General features: G+C 52.0%; 2 protein-coding genes and 1 long non-coding RNA gene across 4 annotated transcripts; all 3 read left to right on the top strand.

Moving 5' to 3' along the window:
* Positions 1–80: 80 nt before the first annotated feature.
* On the top strand, positions 81–7,203 carry rnf169 (ring finger protein 169). The gene is made up of 5 exons (XM_060076206.1): positions 81–510; positions 2,781–2,851; positions 4,524–4,630; positions 4,815–4,902; positions 5,017–7,203. Exons 1-5 carry the CDS (start codon positions 147–149, stop codon positions 5,917–5,919), a joined length of 1,533 nt encoding a protein of 510 aa, XP_059932189.1. The 5' UTR covers positions 81–146; the 3' UTR covers positions 5,920–7,203.
* Positions 7,204–7,973: 770 nt separating this feature from the next.
* calm3a (calmodulin 3a (phosphorylase kinase, delta)) lies at positions 7,974–17,374 on the top strand. 2 transcript variants are annotated; one of them, XR_009529832.1, is made up of 7 exons: positions 7,974–8,169; positions 10,767–10,797; positions 12,006–12,149; positions 13,847–13,953; positions 15,243–15,378; positions 15,547–15,960; positions 16,021–17,374. XR_009529832.1 is itself a non-coding variant. In XM_060076208.1 (6 exons), the coding sequence occupies exons 1-6, from the start codon at positions 8,167–8,169 to the stop codon at positions 15,573–15,575; spliced, it is 450 nt and encodes a 149-aa protein (XP_059932191.1). In that variant the 5' UTR covers positions 7,974–8,166; the 3' UTR covers positions 15,576–17,374. The 2 variants fall into 2 exon arrangements, 1 of the variants encoding a protein (XP_059932191.1); XM_060076208.1 differs by having other exon boundaries at positions 15,547–17,374.
* LOC132475203 (uncharacterized) lies at positions 8,176–10,766 on the top strand. Its single transcript, XR_009529833.1, has 2 exons — positions 8,176–10,168; positions 10,262–10,766. It is a non-coding gene; the product is annotated as an uncharacterized LOC132475203 (long non-coding RNA).
* Positions 17,375–18,236: the final 862 nt, after the last annotated feature.

The following is an 18,236-nucleotide window of genomic DNA, read 5'->3' as shown; positions in this document are numbered from 1 at the left end:
ACTTTTCTCGGTCTTTCGAGAGAAAACAGGTGACCCCACACACGCACACGCACACACAGAGTAGCGGGGGGGGGGGGACGCGAGGAGCCGACGGGGGGCGGGGTTGTTTGTTTTCAAACTGAACCAGGAGGAAAAGAGCAGCGAAGATGGCGGCCACGGCGTCCGCCGAGCGTCCCGCTGAAGCAAAGGAGATGTGCCCGGGGAGCGGGCCTCTGCTCCGGCTCAGATCCGCGTCCGACCCGCAGGCCCGGCCCCCCACGGGCGAGCTGAAGTGTCCGGCGGGGTGCGGGGGGGACCTTCCCGGTCCCGGGCCCGCCGCCCTGCCCCGCTGCGGACTCTCCGCCTGCCTCCGCTGCTTCCAGCGGCCGCGGAGCGGTCCCCGCTGCCGGCTGCGGGGTTCCTGCCGGCGGCCGGGCAGCGAGACGGGCCCGGCGGTGGAGCCGGAACCCTGGGAGCCGAGCAGGAGGAGCCGCCCGGAGCGCTGCAGGAGCAGACTCGACCGGAGAAAAGGTTGGCTTTAGATTATAATTCGTAACATTTGGCTCCGTTCACTTAATTTGTCGGTAGGTCTATTTAGTGTTTAACTCCTCATCATGGAAGAACTGCTCTTAAAACCAATAACCCCCTTGGGCTCAGTAAAGTTGGATGCTTTCAAAGGACCCCCTCGGTTCCAGAGGTAGACCCCCAGTCCCCCGCCCGGTCTGCTCTTTGGGGTCCGGGTTGAGGGTCTAGAGGAGGTCGGGGTCTACCGTCGGGATCCAGGTCTTGTGAACTTGTCCGGACTTGTTTCCTCAGCTCATCTCTTTATCTCTATCTGGAAGCTGCTCTCAACTTACTCCATCAAATTAGTTTTTTACATTTCTACAATAATGTCACCTTATTAACGTCACATATTATTATAACATTTATATCGTAGATAAGAGCTATAAGTCTTCATATCGCCATGTTGCTGAAATATTAGCTCACAACCAAACCAACCTCCTTCACGCTACGTGAACTATATGGTGTGGTTGGAGGTGGTCATGGTGGCTGATGGTGATGTAGCTGAAGGTGGGGTTATGGTGATGTAGCTGAAGGTGGTGTAGCTGAAAGTGGGGTTATGGTGATGTGGCTGAAGGTGGGGTTAAGGTGATGTGGCTGAAGGTGGTGTAGCTGAAGGTGATGTAGCTGAAGTTTGGGTTATGGTGTTGTAGATGAAGGTGTTGTAGCTGAAGGTGGGGTTATGGTGATGTGGCTGTTGGTAGTTGGGTTCCTCTCCAGACAGCTCCACCCTGATCCTCATGTTAATACAGCAGGGCCTGGCCGTAGTCCAGGGTCTGGTAGTTGCTGTCTGTTGCATTGTGGGTGTTCTAGTGGACTGGTTGATACAGAGTGGTATGATGGCTGTGGTTCTGCCGGACTGGTTGGTACAGTATGATGGCTGTGGTTCCAGTATGATGGCTGTGGTTCCAGTATGATGACGGTGGTTCCAGTGTGATGGCTGTGGTTCCAGTATGATGACGGTGGTTCCAGTATGATGGCTGTGGTTCCAGTATGATGGCTGTGGTTCCAGTATGATGGCGGTGGTTCCAGTATGATGGCTGTGGTTCCAGTATGATGACGGTGGTTCCAGTATGATGGCTGTGGTTCCAGTGTGATGGCTGTGGTTCCAGTATGATGACGGTGGTTCCAGTATGATGGCTGTGGTTCCAGTATGATGGCTGTGGTTCCAGTATGATGGCGGTGGTTCCAGTATGATGGCTGTGGTTCCAGTATGATGGCGGTGGTTCCAGTATGATGGCTGTGGTTCCAGTATGATGGCTGTGGTTCCAGTATGATGGCTGTGGTTCCAGTATGATGGCTGTGGTTCCAGTATGATGGCTGTGGTTCCAGTATGATGGCTGTGGTTCCAGTATGATGGCGGTGGTTCCAGTATGATGGCTGTGGTTCCAGTACGATGGCTGTGGTTACAGTACAATGGCGTTGGTTCCAGTATGATGACGGTGGTTCCAGTATGATGGCTGTGGTTCCAGTATGATGACGGTGGTTCCAGTATGATGGCTGTGGTTCCAGTACGATGGCTGTGGTTCCAGTATGATGACGGTGGTTCCAGTATGATGGCTGTGGTTCCAGTATGATGACGGTGGTTCCAGTATGATGGCTGTGGTTCCAGTATGATGACGGTGGTTCCAGTATGATGGCGGTGGTTCCAGTATGATGGCTGTGGTTCCAGTATGATGATGGCGGTGGTTCCAGTATGATGGCTGTGGTTCCAGTGTGATGGCTGTGGTTCCAGTGTGATGGCTGTGGTTCCAGTATGATGACGGTGGTTCCAGTATGATGACGGTGGTTCCAGTATGATGGCTGTGGTTCCAGTATGATGACGGTGGTTCCAGTATGATGGCTGTGGTTCCAGTATGATGACGGTGGTTCCAGTATGATGGCGGTGGTTCCAGTGTGATGGCTGTGGTTCCAGTGTGATGGCTGTGGTTCCAGTATGATGACGGTGGTTCCAGTATGATGGCTGTGGTTCCAGTATGATGACGGTGGTTCCAGTATGATGGCTGTGGTTCCAGTATGATGACGGTGGTTCCAGTATGATGGCTGTGGTTCCAGTATGATGGCTGTGGTTCCAGTGTGATGGCTGTGGTTCCAGTATGATGGCTGTGGTTCCAGTATGATGGCTGTGGTTCCAGTATGATGGCTGTGGTTCCAGTATGATGGCGGTGGTTCCAGTATGATGGCGGTGGTTCCAGTATGATGGCGGTGGTTCCAGCTGACTGGTTGTGTCTCCCCCTCAGACAGCTCGGAGGCGGGGTCCCAGGGCTCGCGGTGCGGTGGGATGACCTCCGATCAGCAGTCCAAGGTCAAGGTGAGTGGGCTGGAGGGGGCCGGCCCTGAGGGGGTCCACCCGTCTGGTCCAGAGGGCCGCCCCGAACCGGGACCAGGTCCCTGGTTGCGGAGCAGGTGTGCAGCGTTCCTGAAGATGTACAGTGAGCTGTCCGTCACCCAAACCCTAACCCAACCCGTCCAACAGCCTCACACCCCAGACTAACTCTAGACTAGGGCGGGGCCATATTGCAAAGATTATTGTCACGATTATTTTTTCGATATTAATCACGATGTATAATTTGATACTGCTGAAGCCTGAAGGAACCAGACTGTTCATTAGTTAAACCATACACTTTTGTTTATTACCATATTTGTGATAAGGGAGCATAATCACATTTAAATAAAAACATTTAAATGAAAACACAAACATGTTTTATCTGCCCAAAGCAGAACAATACAAGGTTGCTTCGTAAAGCTTGCCTTGTAACCTATTGAAAATAAAATTAAAATAAAAGCTCTGACTTCTTTCACATTAAACTCCTTTGGCAGGGCTTCAGAAAACATCTTAAATCTTGTGGATGAACAAAGGCCCTGGCACATGAACTGAACTTTAATACATGAAATAATGTGTTTAAAACTTTAAAAATAAAAGATCTGTGAGTGACTATCCCGTCAAACTCCTTTGGCAGGGAGGCAACAATCTCAAATGTTTGTAGAGGTTTATTCTGCTGTGTGATTGGCTGTCAGGGTAAATCCATATCAGAACCTTTTTATTATTATTATTATTTTTTATATCGAGCATTTATGACTAATGCTTATCGACGTGAGTTTTTTCGCGATTAATAATCGTAATCGAATTATTGCCCAGCCCTACTTTAGACCTAAACGATATTAAGGTCAGGTTAACGTTGACATGGTCCATGTCCAGACAATGATCTTTGTTTAACTCACTGCCGACTGCCCCGGCCAACTGATTTATTCCAGTATTTCCCACTAACGCTACATGCCCACTGCTCCGTCAGTCAACGGACGTGGGAAGGCGTGGCTGACTGATGGGAGAGTAGTCTTTGCAGAGGCATCCGTCAGCCAATCAAATCGCTTCGCCGGGTTCTTCCCGCTTCTTCCTGCTTGTTGCGAGGCCAGATTACCCGATTTCCCGCTTTCCAGTATCGTCAGAGCCCGAGTCGCGTCACAGTGCTTACATTTGCATACGTGATCTGATTGGATGACGGATCCGTCGCTGCCGAAAAAGTTGAAAATTTTTCAACTTCTTGACGGTGGCGAACGCTCCAACTGAACGGACGGATCCACAATGCATTGCGCGTCCGTCCCCATTCAAAGTCAATGGGGATCAGTCAACGGACGGAGGTAGTGGGCACGAGGCGTAACAATCCAATCCACCAGTTTAGATTGTGTCAACTCGCCATAGCGCAGGCTCCCAGGCGGTAAGGACGTCCCGGTCACCTACAGCCTTGTGACTTCCTGTCCCTAGCGACCGGCTCCTGAAGACTTCCTGTCCCTAGCGACCGGCTCCTGAAGACTTCCTGTCCCTAGCGACCGGCTCCTGAAGTCTTCCTGTCCCTAGTGACCGGCTCCTGAAGACTTCCTGTCCCTAGCGACCGGCTCCTGAAGACTTCCTGTCCCTAGTGACCGGCTCCTGAACACTTCCTGTCCCTAGCGACCGGCTCCTGACGACTTCCTGTGTGTTTCAGGTGAAGGCGGTCCTGTCGGACTCGGAGAACGAGGAGCCGGTCGGGAAGAGGACCCGGAACGTCGCGGGAGCGCTCAGGAAGAGCAAAACCCCGTCGGCCTTCAGAGAGTAACACATTTATATATAGTAGAACATGGGTTTAATAATATTCATGGATAGTAGAACACTTATAAAATGTTTATATATAGTTGACATATTAATACCGCTACGTAACATGTTCATACTGCTAGATAACATGTCAATGCCGCTAGGTAACATGTTAATCCTGACCAACACGGCGGTCTCCCCACAGCGCCTCCCAGAGGAGTCAGAGCTGTACTGCGTCGGTGGAAGGAGGCGGGAAGCGGCGGTTCCTCCCGCAGCGGTCCGTGATGAACGCGGTGAGTCGGACGGGTGGACTCCTCGCAGATGGAGCCTCCTCTGCTGGTTGTACTGGGCGGCCCCCAGTAGACCCAGCAGCAGGCCGGTCCGTTCACCCGGTGTGTGGTTTGCAGGCGGGGGCGAGACACAGCTGTGTGGCGGGGATCCTGCTTTCCTCGGAGAACAGCCCGGGCGTCTCCTCGCCCGTCAGCGGCGACCGCCGGCTGGCCTGGCGCGGCCCGACGACCTCGTTCCCCGCCGCCGCCCGGCCGGAGCGTAGCGTCAGCCCCGAGAGCAACGACAGCATCTCGGAGGAGCTCAACCACTTCAAGCCCATCGTGTGCTCCCCCTGCACGCCGCCCCGGCGCCTGGCCGACGGCCGGCTGCTGGAGCCCGCCGTCGTCAAGTCCACGCCGCGGAACCTGCTGCGGGGGCTGCAGAGCCCCACCAGCTACCAGGCCAGCCCAGCCGTGCTGCTCAAGTGGCGGCAGATCGAGCTGGACCGCCAGAGCCTGAGGGTCACCTCCAAGGCCACGCTGACCTGCAGCCCGCCGGGGGCCCCGGAGGAGGGCCCCCCCGCCCAGGGAGGGTTCCCGCTGCGCGCGCGGCGCCGGGTGTTCGGGCCGGCGGGGGAACCGGGGGACCTCAAGAGGACGGCGGTGAAGGACCCGCCCGGCCCCTGGAGGAGCAGGACCCCGGGGCCCCCCCTCCCCAAAGAGACGGAGACGCAGGACCACCCGGACCCCAGGAGAGGCAAGCACACCCAGAAGAGCCGGCACACGGAGCCGCCGCCGCCGGACGGGAAGAGGGCCCGGGTCCTGCTGCAGCCGCCCCCCCCCGGGGGCCCCTTCCCCCGCGTCCCGCCGGACCTGCCGGGCCGCGCCCCGGCCCAGCCGCGCCACACGCCGCTGGCCTGTGAGCAGCAGCTGGGGGGGAAGGCCCGCGCCCCGCGCTACCTGCTGCGGCCCCGCGTGGCCAAGCAGAGCCAGCGGCGCCAGAGCCCCCGCAGACCCAAGCGGCTCTCCAGGAAGTACTGAGGCCCCGGAGGACTTATACCCATGATGCACTGCTTCCCACAGACCCTTAACAGGAACGGGCGAATGGCTTGTGTGCTATCATGATTGCTAACACCACCTCGTGGCTAACTATGCTAGCATAGTACCACAGTGTCTACGGACGGACACACTACAAGCCCCCCCAGGCCCTAGCGCAGACCTAGCCAAACCAGTCCCAGCAGAGTCTAAGATAGGCCAGCCAAAGTTAGCCTAGCCTAGCAAAGCCAAAACTAGCCTCAGCGAAGCAGCAGATTGTGAAGCAAGTCTTATGCCGTGTTCGACTTGGTGCACTGACGCCCTACATGAGACCTCGTTCCCACTGAGGCCGGAGTAGAACAGATCTTGTATCTGCTCACATGTGACTCACATTTCTGAACAGTGTAAACAGCACCGTCACATGGAATCTGTTCCATTCTGATCCCAAATCAGAATGGAACAGATCAGCCTCCATTTGACTTCCCTATGCGGTAGAAGTAGTAGTGTGTAGTGTAGCCTAGCCTAGCTAGACCAGGCCTAGCTTAGCTAGACCCAGTGTAGTGTAGCCTAGCCAGAACTGACATATCCTAGCCAGACCCAGTGTAGCGTAGCCAGACCTAGCGTAGCCTAGCTAGACCCAGCTTAGATCACCCTAGCCAATCTGTCTCTGTGACGAGCTGTCTGCTACCCTGTGCTTATTGGCATGTAGCATATGTCATCAGTGTGTAAAATGGTATTTTATCTGTAAATATACTGGTATGTTATCAGTATATATTCTGATATACAAAATATACAAATGAACACGCACCTAGCAAATCGTATTTATTGGTTTAAAATTCAACATGTGATTCATTGTTCTTAATGAAACTGAATTGTGATGTTTTGTTAAATGAACTTAAGCAATAGGAGGATGTTTTCTGAAAAAGGGCTATTTTTTACTGTATAATCACATTATTTCGAATTATTGTTGAACTGTGTTCTTAAATTTATGCCAAACTAGCTTGACCTTGAAATCTTTCTGATGCAAAATCTATCGAGAATGTAGAAACACGCGATTGTGTGATACATTAATATTAATACTGGCACAATACGATCTGCACAGCGCTCCTTCATATCTATATACCCGGCGGATGCACCCGGACAATAAAGAAGAGCTGTCATCTTGAGTTTGCTTTGAGTAACGTTTTCGGTCAGGCGCCAAAATCAAATACTAGAACTAGACTGTTTATTATATCAGAATTACGCTGAATGATTACAAAATGAATCAATAAATCATATATATTAAGATAAGGTGACACTTTGGTATTTTGCAATAAAAATGGTGTATGCTATCTCTAAAATATGTATAACGAACAGGATATTTGTAATAAGGATCCCTTAGCTATTGGAGATGTATAACAGCCTCTTCAAAGAGTAGGGTCCTTCCACGGACCGCTCGCTGGCACCCGACCAGGATCCTGAAGCCACTTCCTACAGTCGTTTGATGCAGGGTTGACCTTATATAACAGGCCCTTATTTTACCACCAGGTGTGAGTGTGATTAGCCATTGCACTCCGTTTCAGAGTCTGCCCTGTGCTACATCTACAGATCCATCCTACACTCACTGCTGCTAAACTGGGGTTAGTCATTCTTCACTTAACGGGAGGGGAATGATCAATGTGATGGCCGTGTGTGGGGCCTCAGGGCTCATACTGATCCCCTGTAGATGGAAAAGTCCTTCATCCATGTTTACATGGGCATTTGTTTCGGTACCTTAATAATTGTTTAACATAACTAATATGAACGCATTTGAATCGTAATATATTGCAGCAGATAGTCTTCATATATTTATAATTAGATTAAGAAAATACAATACATGCTCCTTTCAATTGTTACTGTTATCCCTGACGAGAGGTCTGAGGAGACGGGTCAATACACTCTCTGACCAGTGGGGGGCGATAATACTAATAACGTCCCGCTGCACAGCTCCAGGCTCTCGCTGCGGTCTGCAAAGATACGCTTCTCGCGATAACACGTGCCGTCGGTGCGAGAGGTTTCTTAATGACGTAACCGCGGATGTATATACGACATCGCGGTGATTCGGCATGACTGGCCTCTCACTGCAAAGGGTTCCGGACGTCTCCACCTCATCTCGTCCCGTTGTCAGACTGAACCGGTCCGGTATCACCAGCACTGAAACTACAACCACTCCGAGGCGCCGACCGTGCATACTGGTTACAGTAGTTGACAGGAGACTGACCACTCTGCGATACGATGGTGAGTGGGGAGTTCACTGGGGTGTTGACTGTGAAGTGAGGTGTTCAGTGTAGCATCTGTCTGCACAGCTCTCTATTTATAACCGGGCCCCGCATGGCGGCGGATTATCTCAGCGGGCTGCGGTCGGATCGAGCGTGGGGAGGACGTCTGGGTTTGATTTGAGTCGAATAGTGTCTGGAGAGGACTGTCCCCGGGAGCCAGGCGTTCTGCGGGACGAGTCTCACCTGGGCGCCGCGGGGGGCCGTGCAGCCTGCAGCGTCCAGGGGGTTGAGCCACACGCACACTCTGCGGTCTCCTTTAACGTATATAATAAAGCGCAGTGTTCGATACACACTAAAGTGTGTGTGTGTGTGTGTGTGTGTGTGTGTGTGTGTGTGTGTGTGTGTGTGTGTGTGTGTGTGTGTGTGTGTGTGTGTGTGTGTGTGTGTGTGTGTGTGTGACTGGTTGGCCATGACTGGCTACTGGCGACCACCTGGCCTCTTGTCAGCAGCCTCTGGTCCGAGGGGTCCTTCGCAGTCCACGGGGGGGGTTGTGGAGCAACAAGCACACAGTCCGCACTCTCATTAGATCCGCCCTCCATCTGTATCGCCGGTGTGGCTATCAGTCTGAGGTAGCAAGGAAAACATTAATACATTCCCCGTCGTTTCTTAATGCGAGTGTCGTTGTTCGCCACGGAGGACGGTCTCTGCTGCTCCGTACTGCACCACAACGCCGCACCGCATTCTGCTCTTCTAGAACGGTACCCCCCCCCCCCCCCCCCCCCTTGGTGCAGTAACCGCAGTGGAGGCTCAACCAATGGGATGAGAGTCCCTAATTTAAAACACTGAGTGATTGGTGAAGCGTATTAGCACTTTATCTGTTATTTATGTTCAGCAGGAATTGAAAACGGCTCTTGACTTTGCTAGGATTGTATCAGGCATCGTCTTTGAGAACCCGGATCCCTTTCCCCTGAACAAAGTCGTGGTCGTCTCCCTCCTACAGCAGGTTCAGTCGAGTCATGGCGTAGTCCTGCGGGCTCTTGGCTGCACAGCCCCGTCTCTGTTGTTCAGAGGTGGTTTCAAAGCTGAATGAAAGCAGTCCTTGTTTTCCTACCCCAGAGCCTCCCGGTGCTGCCAGACACTGGAAGGCTCTGGCCAGCTACCGTAGACAGGATGCCCTGCAGTCCCCCCCCGGATGGTGAGTCATGAGGCAGGAGCACACGGCCTCGCCCCCCCCCCCGGACCAAAGAGAAGGTTCCTCTCCTCGGATCTCCAGAAGCTGATCCGACCTGCCGCGGACGCACCTCCTCGGTCTCCGGTGAAGGCCGTGTTGGTAGCTGGACGCCCACCAGCTGCTGAAACACCCTCACTAGCTCTGTTCCCACGCCACGCTAGTCCAGCGCCTGCATCAACTTTGCCGTCCTGTGTTAGTGCCTGGAGAGGCTGTGAGCAGTCCAGTCAAAAGAGATTCCAATCTGAGCTATAGATATATATCTGTGTATCTCTAGCTACCAGTAGGCGGTGAGGGCTGTATCCCCATGGAACCAGATAAAGTGAGCTCCTGGTGTGCTACATTAGCGACCCTGTTCATGTCTCACTAATTATAGCAGCGTGTGTATTTCGGGCGCTGAGTGTTGCAGGCCTCACCGTACTCTGGCAGCACTGTGTTGTTCACGGCCCGGGGAGAGCCCGGGTAGAGCCCGGGTAGGGGGTTCTACACCGTACGGTCCCACAGCCCCGCCGGCCCCCAGAGCTGCTGCTGTTCTCAGCGCTGGCAGGACGGTCTGACGGGAGTTCACCGCTGGACGCACCTCTGACTGGATCTCTTACGTCTGTAGGGCTGGTCTCTCTCTACGTCTGGTCTCTATCTGTAGGGTTGGTCTCTCTACGTCTGTAGGGTTGGTCTCTACGTCTGTGGGGTTGGTCTCTACATCTGTAGGGTTGGTCTCTCTACGTCTGTGGGGTTGGTCTCTACATCTGTAGGGCTGGTCTCTCTACGTCTGTAGGGTTGGTCTCTCTACGTCTGTGGGGTTGGTCTCTACATCTGTAGGGCTGGTCTCTCTACGTCTGGTCTCTGTCTGTAGGGTAGGTCTCTGTCTATGGTTGGTCTCTAGGTCTGTAGGGTTGGTCTCTATGTCTGTAGGGTTGGTCTCTCTATGTCTGTAGGTCTGGTCTCTCTGTCTGTAGGGCTGGTCTATGTCTGTAGGACTGGTATCTCTCTGTCTGTAGGGCTGATCTCTCTCTATGTCTGTAGGGCTGGTCTCTGTGTCTGTAGGGTTGGTCTCTCTCTACGCCAGTAGGGTTGGTCTCTCTCTACGCCAGTAGGGTTAGTCTCTCTCTCTCTCTCTGTACACCAGTAGGGTTGGTCTCTACGTCTGGTCTCTCTACGCCTGTAGGGTTGGTCTCTCTATGACTCTAGGGTCACATCACAGTCATGTGATTAGACTGGTGGTGACTTCCAAATCGTTCCACAAAATATAATATCTTTGGTTTTTGAATATCCTCTTTGATTTAAAATAATGTAATTTATATATTCTTGCCATTCCATAAGGTTAATATAGCGGTACGTTTGCATGAGGCTATAGAGAGTATTGTTCTAAAAGCTGTTTCTCCCCACAGGCTGACCAACTGACTGAGGAGCAGATTGCTGGTGAGTCGCCCCCTGCTGGTTGACCGGTGGAGCTGCAGGTGTCCCCTTCCAGCAAGATGTAGCGGACCATTGGGAAGGGCTTCTTAAACACGGCGCTGGCACTACCCCGTTTTCAGCCAATCACATGACTGCAGTCCCGACCTCTGAGGAATAAGTCCCGCCTCCGAGCCTCCCGGTTCCCTCGGTCAAACGTCTATGGGAAATGACATGGGCTTTGAGAATGATCGTACATAACAGTCTCTAGGTGGCGAAGAAGTAAAAGCTGCGTCACGTTTTGAACTACACACTTTTCCCATCTAGTTTCGACCGGGTTTTGGGATTGTCGGTGCCGTTAAAGTAGTAAACGACTATTAATGCTACTTTAACGGCATCGACAATCTAGAAACCAGTCTCTGCAGCCACATGATGGGCTGAAAACGAGGGAGGCATCTGATTGGCTACAGAGAGTTCCTTGTTCAAAAAAGTGCATTTGTGAATCCAGCGACGTCAGGAGAGTCTCAAAAATCCACATAAATACAGACCAGTTCACACACAAATGCAAACAAGTTCACAAATGAAAAACGTCTTGTAAATTCAAGTGTAACAGTTTGTATATTAATGTAACAACATCCAAATACATTTTTGATAAAAATTGCAAATATTTTTTTAATATATACATATATATATATATATATATATATATATTGCATTTATTTAAAACAAGACACATCTGTGTTTGGATCAGAAATGTGTTTGTGAAATAATTTTTGTGTAAGGATTTATTTTACAATTATACATACCGATATCCATTTGTGTGCATAGAAATGTATTAGTGAGAAGAGAGTAATTTATATATAAATCACGAGAGAGTAATTTATATATAAATCACAAAATTCATTGTGAATCCTTCTCTGTGCATTCATTATTAATGAGACTGTTCTGAGCCCATGGTCCTGCATGCCTTCCGTTGTGTGAATCCCGGCCCTAGAACAGAGGTGGACTGTTGGGGACCTCACAGCAGCTTGGGTTTTTACGGGGCTACCCAGATGCATGCTGGGTAGACCAGCCTAACCAGGCTTATCTACCCAGCATGCATCTAGGTGGGCCCTTCCACCTGTGATGTCACCAGGCAGGTGGCTGCTGGTCCCGGCTGAGGGTGTACCTTCAGCAGCCCTCGTACCTCCAGCCTCATGGCCCTGCCCCACTTGTGTCCTCCTCCTCCTCCTCAGAGTTCAAGGAGGCGTTCTCCCTGTTCGATAAGGATGGAGACGGCACCATCACCACCAAAGAGCTGGGGACCGTGATGCGCTCTCTGGGCCAGAACCCCACGGAGGCGGAGCTACAGGACATGATCAACGAGGTGGACGCCGACGGTGAGGACCACTCTCCCACACACCGACTGGAAGACCTCCTCCCTGACACTGACCGCATCCAGACCGTCTGGAAGACCTCCTCCCAGACACTGACCGCATCCAGACCGTCTGGAAGACCTCCTCCCTTCTCCCAGACACTGACCGCATCCAGACCGTCTGGAAGACCTCCTCCTAGACACTGACCACATCCAGACCGTCTGGAAGACCTCCTCCCAGACACTGACCACATCCAGACCGTCTGGAAGACCTCCTCCCAGACACTGACCACACCCAGACCGTCTGGAAGACCTCCTCCCAGACACTGACCACATCCAGACCGTCTGGAAGACCTCCTCCCAGACACTGACCACACCCACACCGTCTGGAAGACCTCCTCATACACTGACCACACCCAGACCGTCTGGAAGACCTCCTCATACACTGACCACATCCAGACCGTCTGGAAGACCTCCTCCCAGACACTGACCACATCCAGACCGTCTGGAAGACCTCCTCCCTCCTCCCAGACACTGACCACATCAAGACTGTGGAAGACCTCCTCCCACACACTGACCACATCCAGACCGTCTGGAAGACCTCCTCCCAGACACTGACCACATCCAGACCGTCTGGAAGACCTCCTCCCAGACACTGACCACACCCAGACCGTCTGGAAGACCTCCTCCCACACACTGACCGCATCCAGACCGTCTGGAAGACCTCCTCCCAGACACTGACCACATCCAGACCGTCTGGAAGACCTCCTCATACACTGACCACATCCAGACCGTCTGGAAGACCTCCTCAGACACTGACCACATCCAGACCGTCTGGAAGACCTCCTCATACACTGACCACATCCAGACTGTCTGGAAGACCTCCGCCCAGACACTGACCACATCCAGACCGTCTGGAAGACCTCCTCCCAGACACTGACCACATCCAGACCGTCTGGAAGACCTCCTCCCAGACACTGACCACATCCAGACCGTCTGGAAGACCTCCTCCCACACACTGACCGCATCCAGACCGTCTGGAAGACCTCCTCCCAGACACTGACCACACCCAGACCGTCTGGAAGACCTCCTCATACACTGACCACATCCAGACCGTCTGGAAGACCTCCTCAGACACTGACCACATCCAGACCGTCTGGAAGACCTCCTCATACACTGACCACATCCAGACTGTCTGGAAGACCTCCGCCCAGACACTGACCACATCAAGACCGTCTGGAAGACCTCCTCCCAGACACTGACCACATCCAGACCGTCTGGAAGACCTCCTCCCAGACACTGACCACATCAAGACCGTCTGGAAGACCTCCTCCCAGACACTGACCACATCCAGACCGTCTGGAAGACCTCCTCCCAGACACTGACCACACCCAGACCGTCTGGAAGACCTCCTCCCTCCTCCCACACACTGACCACACCCAGACCGTCTGGAAGACCTCCTCCCAGACACTGACCACACCCAGACCGTCTGGAAGACCTCCTCATACACTGACCACATCCAGACTGTCTGGAAGACTTCCGCCCAGACACTCACCACATCCACACACCCAAACACTGGACAGCATGCCGGATGTCCTCCTGAAGCTCTGCAGATTCTGTGAAGATGGCGTGGGCCGTCCACAGGGGAGGTCAACCACACCGACCGAGGCTGAGCGATGCTGGCGTTGGGCTCACCCCCCTGCGGACCGTGCTTCTTTGCAGGTAACGGGACCATCGACTTCCCAGAGTTCCTGACCATGATGGCGCGGAAGATGAAGGACACAGACAGCGAGGAGGAGATCAGAGAAGCCTTCAGAGTCTTTGACAAGGTACAGTTCAGCTGCATCACTGGTGCTGTATGGTCTGGAGTACAAAGCCTTTAATAATCCGCATGTTCACTATTTATGGTGGACTGGTTAGAAGGAGGATACCAGCAAATTTCCAATCATTAAATGAAGCCTGCTAATTGACAAAGGTTTCAACGGGTCACGGCAATTCTTCTTTGATCTGTTTCCAAAGCTGAGTAGGACTGAGTGTGACCTGCCAGCTAGTGATTTTAAATCTGGTTCTAGTCCGTCTGCTCGCTCATAACCTCGCCAACACCTGATTTGTTATTTTAAAGCCGTCCATTCTGTTGGACTGAGTTCCTCCTGAAATTCCTGCTCTGCAGAAATCCAAACAGTTGATGGAGAATCGTTGACCTTGGCTCAAATATTTTGTTGGCTCTGACCAAAAGTTCAGCCGAATGCTGAACAGAGTTTTTACTAGAGTCAGGTTGAGGGCAGCGGTGTAACGTCAACGCAGAAAAGGAGCCCTGGAACGCAGAGATCTGGTCCGATGCACTCTTGCTTGTCTGAGCCTGGTCACCAACGCCCTCATTGGTCAAGACATTGGCATTAATGCATAAATAAAGACGGTTTGGATCCGGCGTGTGTAAATCAAGGCGAATGGAGTAAAGTCCTTCTGACTCGGCTTATGGGACATCAAGACCTCAGTCTGGATGTTAAAGCCGACCTCATCCCTCTACTCCAGTGATGAACCTCACCAGTGTGTCTGTCCTCACCAGGGGGGCGGTTCAGACTGGATCTGAACACCGGGTGACCCTGGGTCTGAGCGATGAGGGTCATCAGAGGAACCAGCTACAGCCGGCTGGATTTACATTGTTTTCGACTCTGTGTGGGTGAAGGGATTTGTTCGGTGGAGTGTTAAACACAACATCTGTTTGATGTTTGTTATGGTTAAAGCCTCCTTCGCCTCTCACAAATTCAGACGTAGTCTCTCTCTCACATTCTCAAGTATTATCACTTTACCAAAAGTAGGTCATAAGATCGAGTCTCTGCTTCAACACTCGAGCAACAACATATCTGTCGGTACAGTAAGGATGTTCTTGGAACCAAGTGGCAAGCACTAACAATCGCCAGGTTAACCCATTCCCCGTAAACAGATAGCTAGGATAAGATGCTACACAATGCTAAGTACTATTTTTAAGTGCAACATACAATAAGTGTGCATCCCCTCGCGACCGAAGAAGCTGTCCGTCCCAAGCAGGGAGTCACCAACCACAGGAACGTCTTCTGACCCCGTGGTGGTGCTGTGTCCGCTCTACCGCCCCCTGCAGGACGGGAACGGCTACATCAGCGCGGCGGAGCTGCGGCACGTAATGACCAACCTGGGGGAGAAGCTGACGGACGAGGAGGTGGACGAGATGATCCGCGAGGCTGACATCGACGGAGACGGACAGGTCAACTACGAGGGTGAGGGCACGCACGCACGCACGCACGCACACGGAGAGTACTTCATCACTCTTCCCATGTTTTCACTGTTCCTGTTAGGCCTGCTTTTAATAATACACCAGCTGCCATATTCCTAAGATGTGTTCCTCCGAAAGCGTTGTGTAATGTTGTTTTTATTCTTTTCCACAGAGTTCGTCCAGATGATGACTGCCAAGTGAAGGCTGCTCCACCTTCTACTGTCATCGCTTGTCCTGAGATCACTCTTGTCTTTAAGAAAGGAAATCTATCAAAACAAAGATCACACCGCCCCCCCCCCCCCCCCCCCCCCCCCCGCCTCTATAACCTCTATCTAATCACTGTCGAGCTGGGATCACTCACGGCCTCCTTCTGAGCTGGCTCTAGACCGCGCCTCTGTAGCCTTCTGTAGAGAGGCTCACGGGCCAGGCCAGCCTCCAGAGCGCTGAAGCCCCTTTCTCCTCCTCCCAGGGCACTGGGGCCCCTGGCTTCATTAGGGCCCCTAGCACCAGGCCTCTGGCTTCATTAGGGCCCCAAGCTCCTGGCTTCATTAGGGCCCCAAGCTCCTGGCTTCATTAGGGCCCCTAGGTTCATTAGGGCCCCTAGCACCAGGCTTCATTAGGGCCCCAGGCTTCATTAGGCCCCTAGCACCAGGCTTCATTAGGGCCCCTAGCACCAGGCTTCATTAGGCCCCTAGCACCAGGCTTCATTAGGGCCCTTGGCTTCATTAGGCCCCTAGCACCAGGCTTCATTAGGGCCCCAGGCTTCATTAGGCCCCTAGCACCAGGCTTCATTAGGCCCCTAGCACCAGGCTTCATTAGGGCCCCTAGCACCAGGCCTCTGGCATCATTAGGGCCCCTAGCACCAGGCTTCATTAGGGCCCCTAGCACCAGACTTCATTAGGCCCCTAGCACCAGGCTTCATTAGGGCCCCTAGCACCCGCGTAGCGGTAGAGGGCCCGTCTCCCAGGAGACCCCCGTACCCCTCACTCTCACATTGGACTGCAGGCCCCCCCGGGGGCCCCATCGTCCCTGTATTGAACCGCGTCAGACGCTCTGCATGCGCCCTTCAGCGGCTGAACCCCAGAGATGTACTCGGATCGTGAACACGCTGACGATATGAAATATATAAAGGATATATATGTACATATATATTTTCTCTCTAACATGTTTGGTGTCAGTGGGTGCTGAGTGGGGGCCATTTCTCCCGGGGGTCCGTTTGTCTGGAGATGTGACGACACTATGGGTGGGGGGCACTTTTAGAGGAGGGGTGGGTGCTGATGTTGTCGTTCAGAAGGAGCACTTCGCCCCTCAGCCTGCTGGGGGCGTTGTTGTGCGACGTGAAGATTCAGGAAGCGATAAAGTGGAGGACTGCAAAGATATTAAATCTGCAAACGGATATCCTGATGACATTAATGTAATGCTTTTTAAATGTTATCCAATATTAATGTATTTACTACAAACTTTGGTCACACAATATGTGTCTGTCAGTAGTGTGTTGCGTCGCCAGTTGTGGTAGATCGTTTATCGCCCTCGGTTTTGTGCCATAATCTCAACACCTCAAACCTGAATAAAGATGTGTGGTTAATTAGAACATTATCAATATATTAATATTCAGTAAAAATATACCGCTCTTTGGTGTCTTCCATGAGATATTAGTTCTGAACGAAAGAGGAGCAGAGTCGGAGGTCGAGGCGGTCGTGGTATCGTCCCCCTCATGGTTTCAGTTCCCCGTTGTTCAGAGTACACTGCATATATCTATCTATAAATATATTCCCTAATATTTTTCGTCAGAAGGCTATATATTTCCAGTTGGAGTTTCAGACGGGGGAGGGCAGCTTAGTGAAGACTTGTAGCACCTGAGGGGTTAAGTGTGTTTTCTGAGGGTCGGGACGTCCTTCAGTCCTGTGAACTCGTTCGAAGCGGGCTTAATTTAAGAGGGGGGATATCTGAAATGTTGATGTGATATTTTAATGATCCAATAAATTGAACATGTGTGCAGACGTGCTGTTCAACTTTTTGATAACCACTCTGCCTCTATAACATGTTATTGAACCACTGTAATTTTATAACATGTTATTGAACTACTCAGTGCCTCAATAACATGTAATTGGACTACTTTGTGCCTGTATAACATGTTATTCAAAGAGTGTGCCTCCATACATGTTATTGAACCACTCTAGTAGTCCCAGCCGGGGACCGGGTCACCGGAGCTTCTGGAGGAGCTATCCCGGGCTACAAGATCTATCTGGGGGCTCCTAGGACTGCTCCAGGGGTCAATGGGGTCACCCTGCCCCCCCCTCCTCTGTTCGTCTACCTCAGGGGTCAGCCACCTCTTCTTTGTAAAGGGCCATCTTTGGTTAGAAATGGGGTGTGGATAGCTGCATGGGGCCGCATATTTGTTGTAATCGGCTATTTAGCTACTTTAGCAATTAAATAGCCTGTATAGGCATAGACAACAATTGGAGTTTATGCAATGAATACATGCAATTGCAATAAAACATAGGCTACAAAACAAAGCAAGATGTTACATCTAACAAGCAGTGAGGGAGGAATGCAGGAAAAAGCGATCATATTTTTAAGTTGAAATTGAGTGGGCCGAGCTCTTCGGTTTCAGTCCATGTTTGTGCAAATGAAATGAATATCATTGCATCATAGAAAATATCAGCCTAACCCTGCTTTAAAATAACAACACTGATAAACATTTCAAACAATTGCACTGTGGCTGTCCAGTTCAGTGCTAAGTCGTCTTGTTGAATGATTCCCAGCAACACATGGGGCCTGCATGAGGAAGAACAATCTTAACTCAGGGTTACAACTTGCTATAATGAGATCATCAAACACCCCCTACCTTTCTCATCCAGT

This window comes from Gadus macrocephalus, chromosome 16 (genome assembly GCF_031168955.1).
Source record: "Gadus macrocephalus chromosome 16, ASM3116895v1".
NCBI lineage: Eukaryota > Metazoa > Chordata > Actinopteri > Gadiformes > Gadidae > Gadus > Gadus macrocephalus.
The sequence above is the reverse complement of the archived record's forward strand: the minus strand, read 5'-3'. Positions and strand labels throughout refer to the sequence as shown.

What these genes read in the sequence shown, in the direction of transcription:
- rnf169 (XM_060076206.1), top strand. Translation starts at nt 147, where the DNA reads ATGGCGGCCACGGCGTCCGCCGAGCGTCCCGCTGAAGCAAAGGAGATG. An exon ending in CAGACTCGACCGGAGAAAAG is followed by an intron (nt 511 to 2,780) that starts GTTGGCTTTAGA and finishes TCTCCCCCTCAG; the next exon opens with ACAGCTCGGAGGCGGGGTCC. An exon ending in ACCCCGTCGGCCTTCAGAGA is followed by an intron (nt 4,631 to 4,814) that starts GTAACACATTTA and finishes GTCTCCCCACAG; the next exon opens with CGCCTCCCAGAGGAGTCAGA.
- calm3a (XM_060076208.1), top strand. An exon ending in GACTGAGGAGCAGATTGCTG is followed by an intron (nt 10,798 to 12,005) that starts GTGAGTCGCCCC and finishes CCTCCTCCTCAG; the next exon opens with AGTTCAAGGAGGCGTTCTCC. An exon ending in CCTTCAGAGTCTTTGACAAG is followed by an intron (nt 13,954 to 15,242) that starts GTACAGTTCAGC and finishes CGCCCCCTGCAG; the next exon opens with GACGGGAACGGCTACATCAG.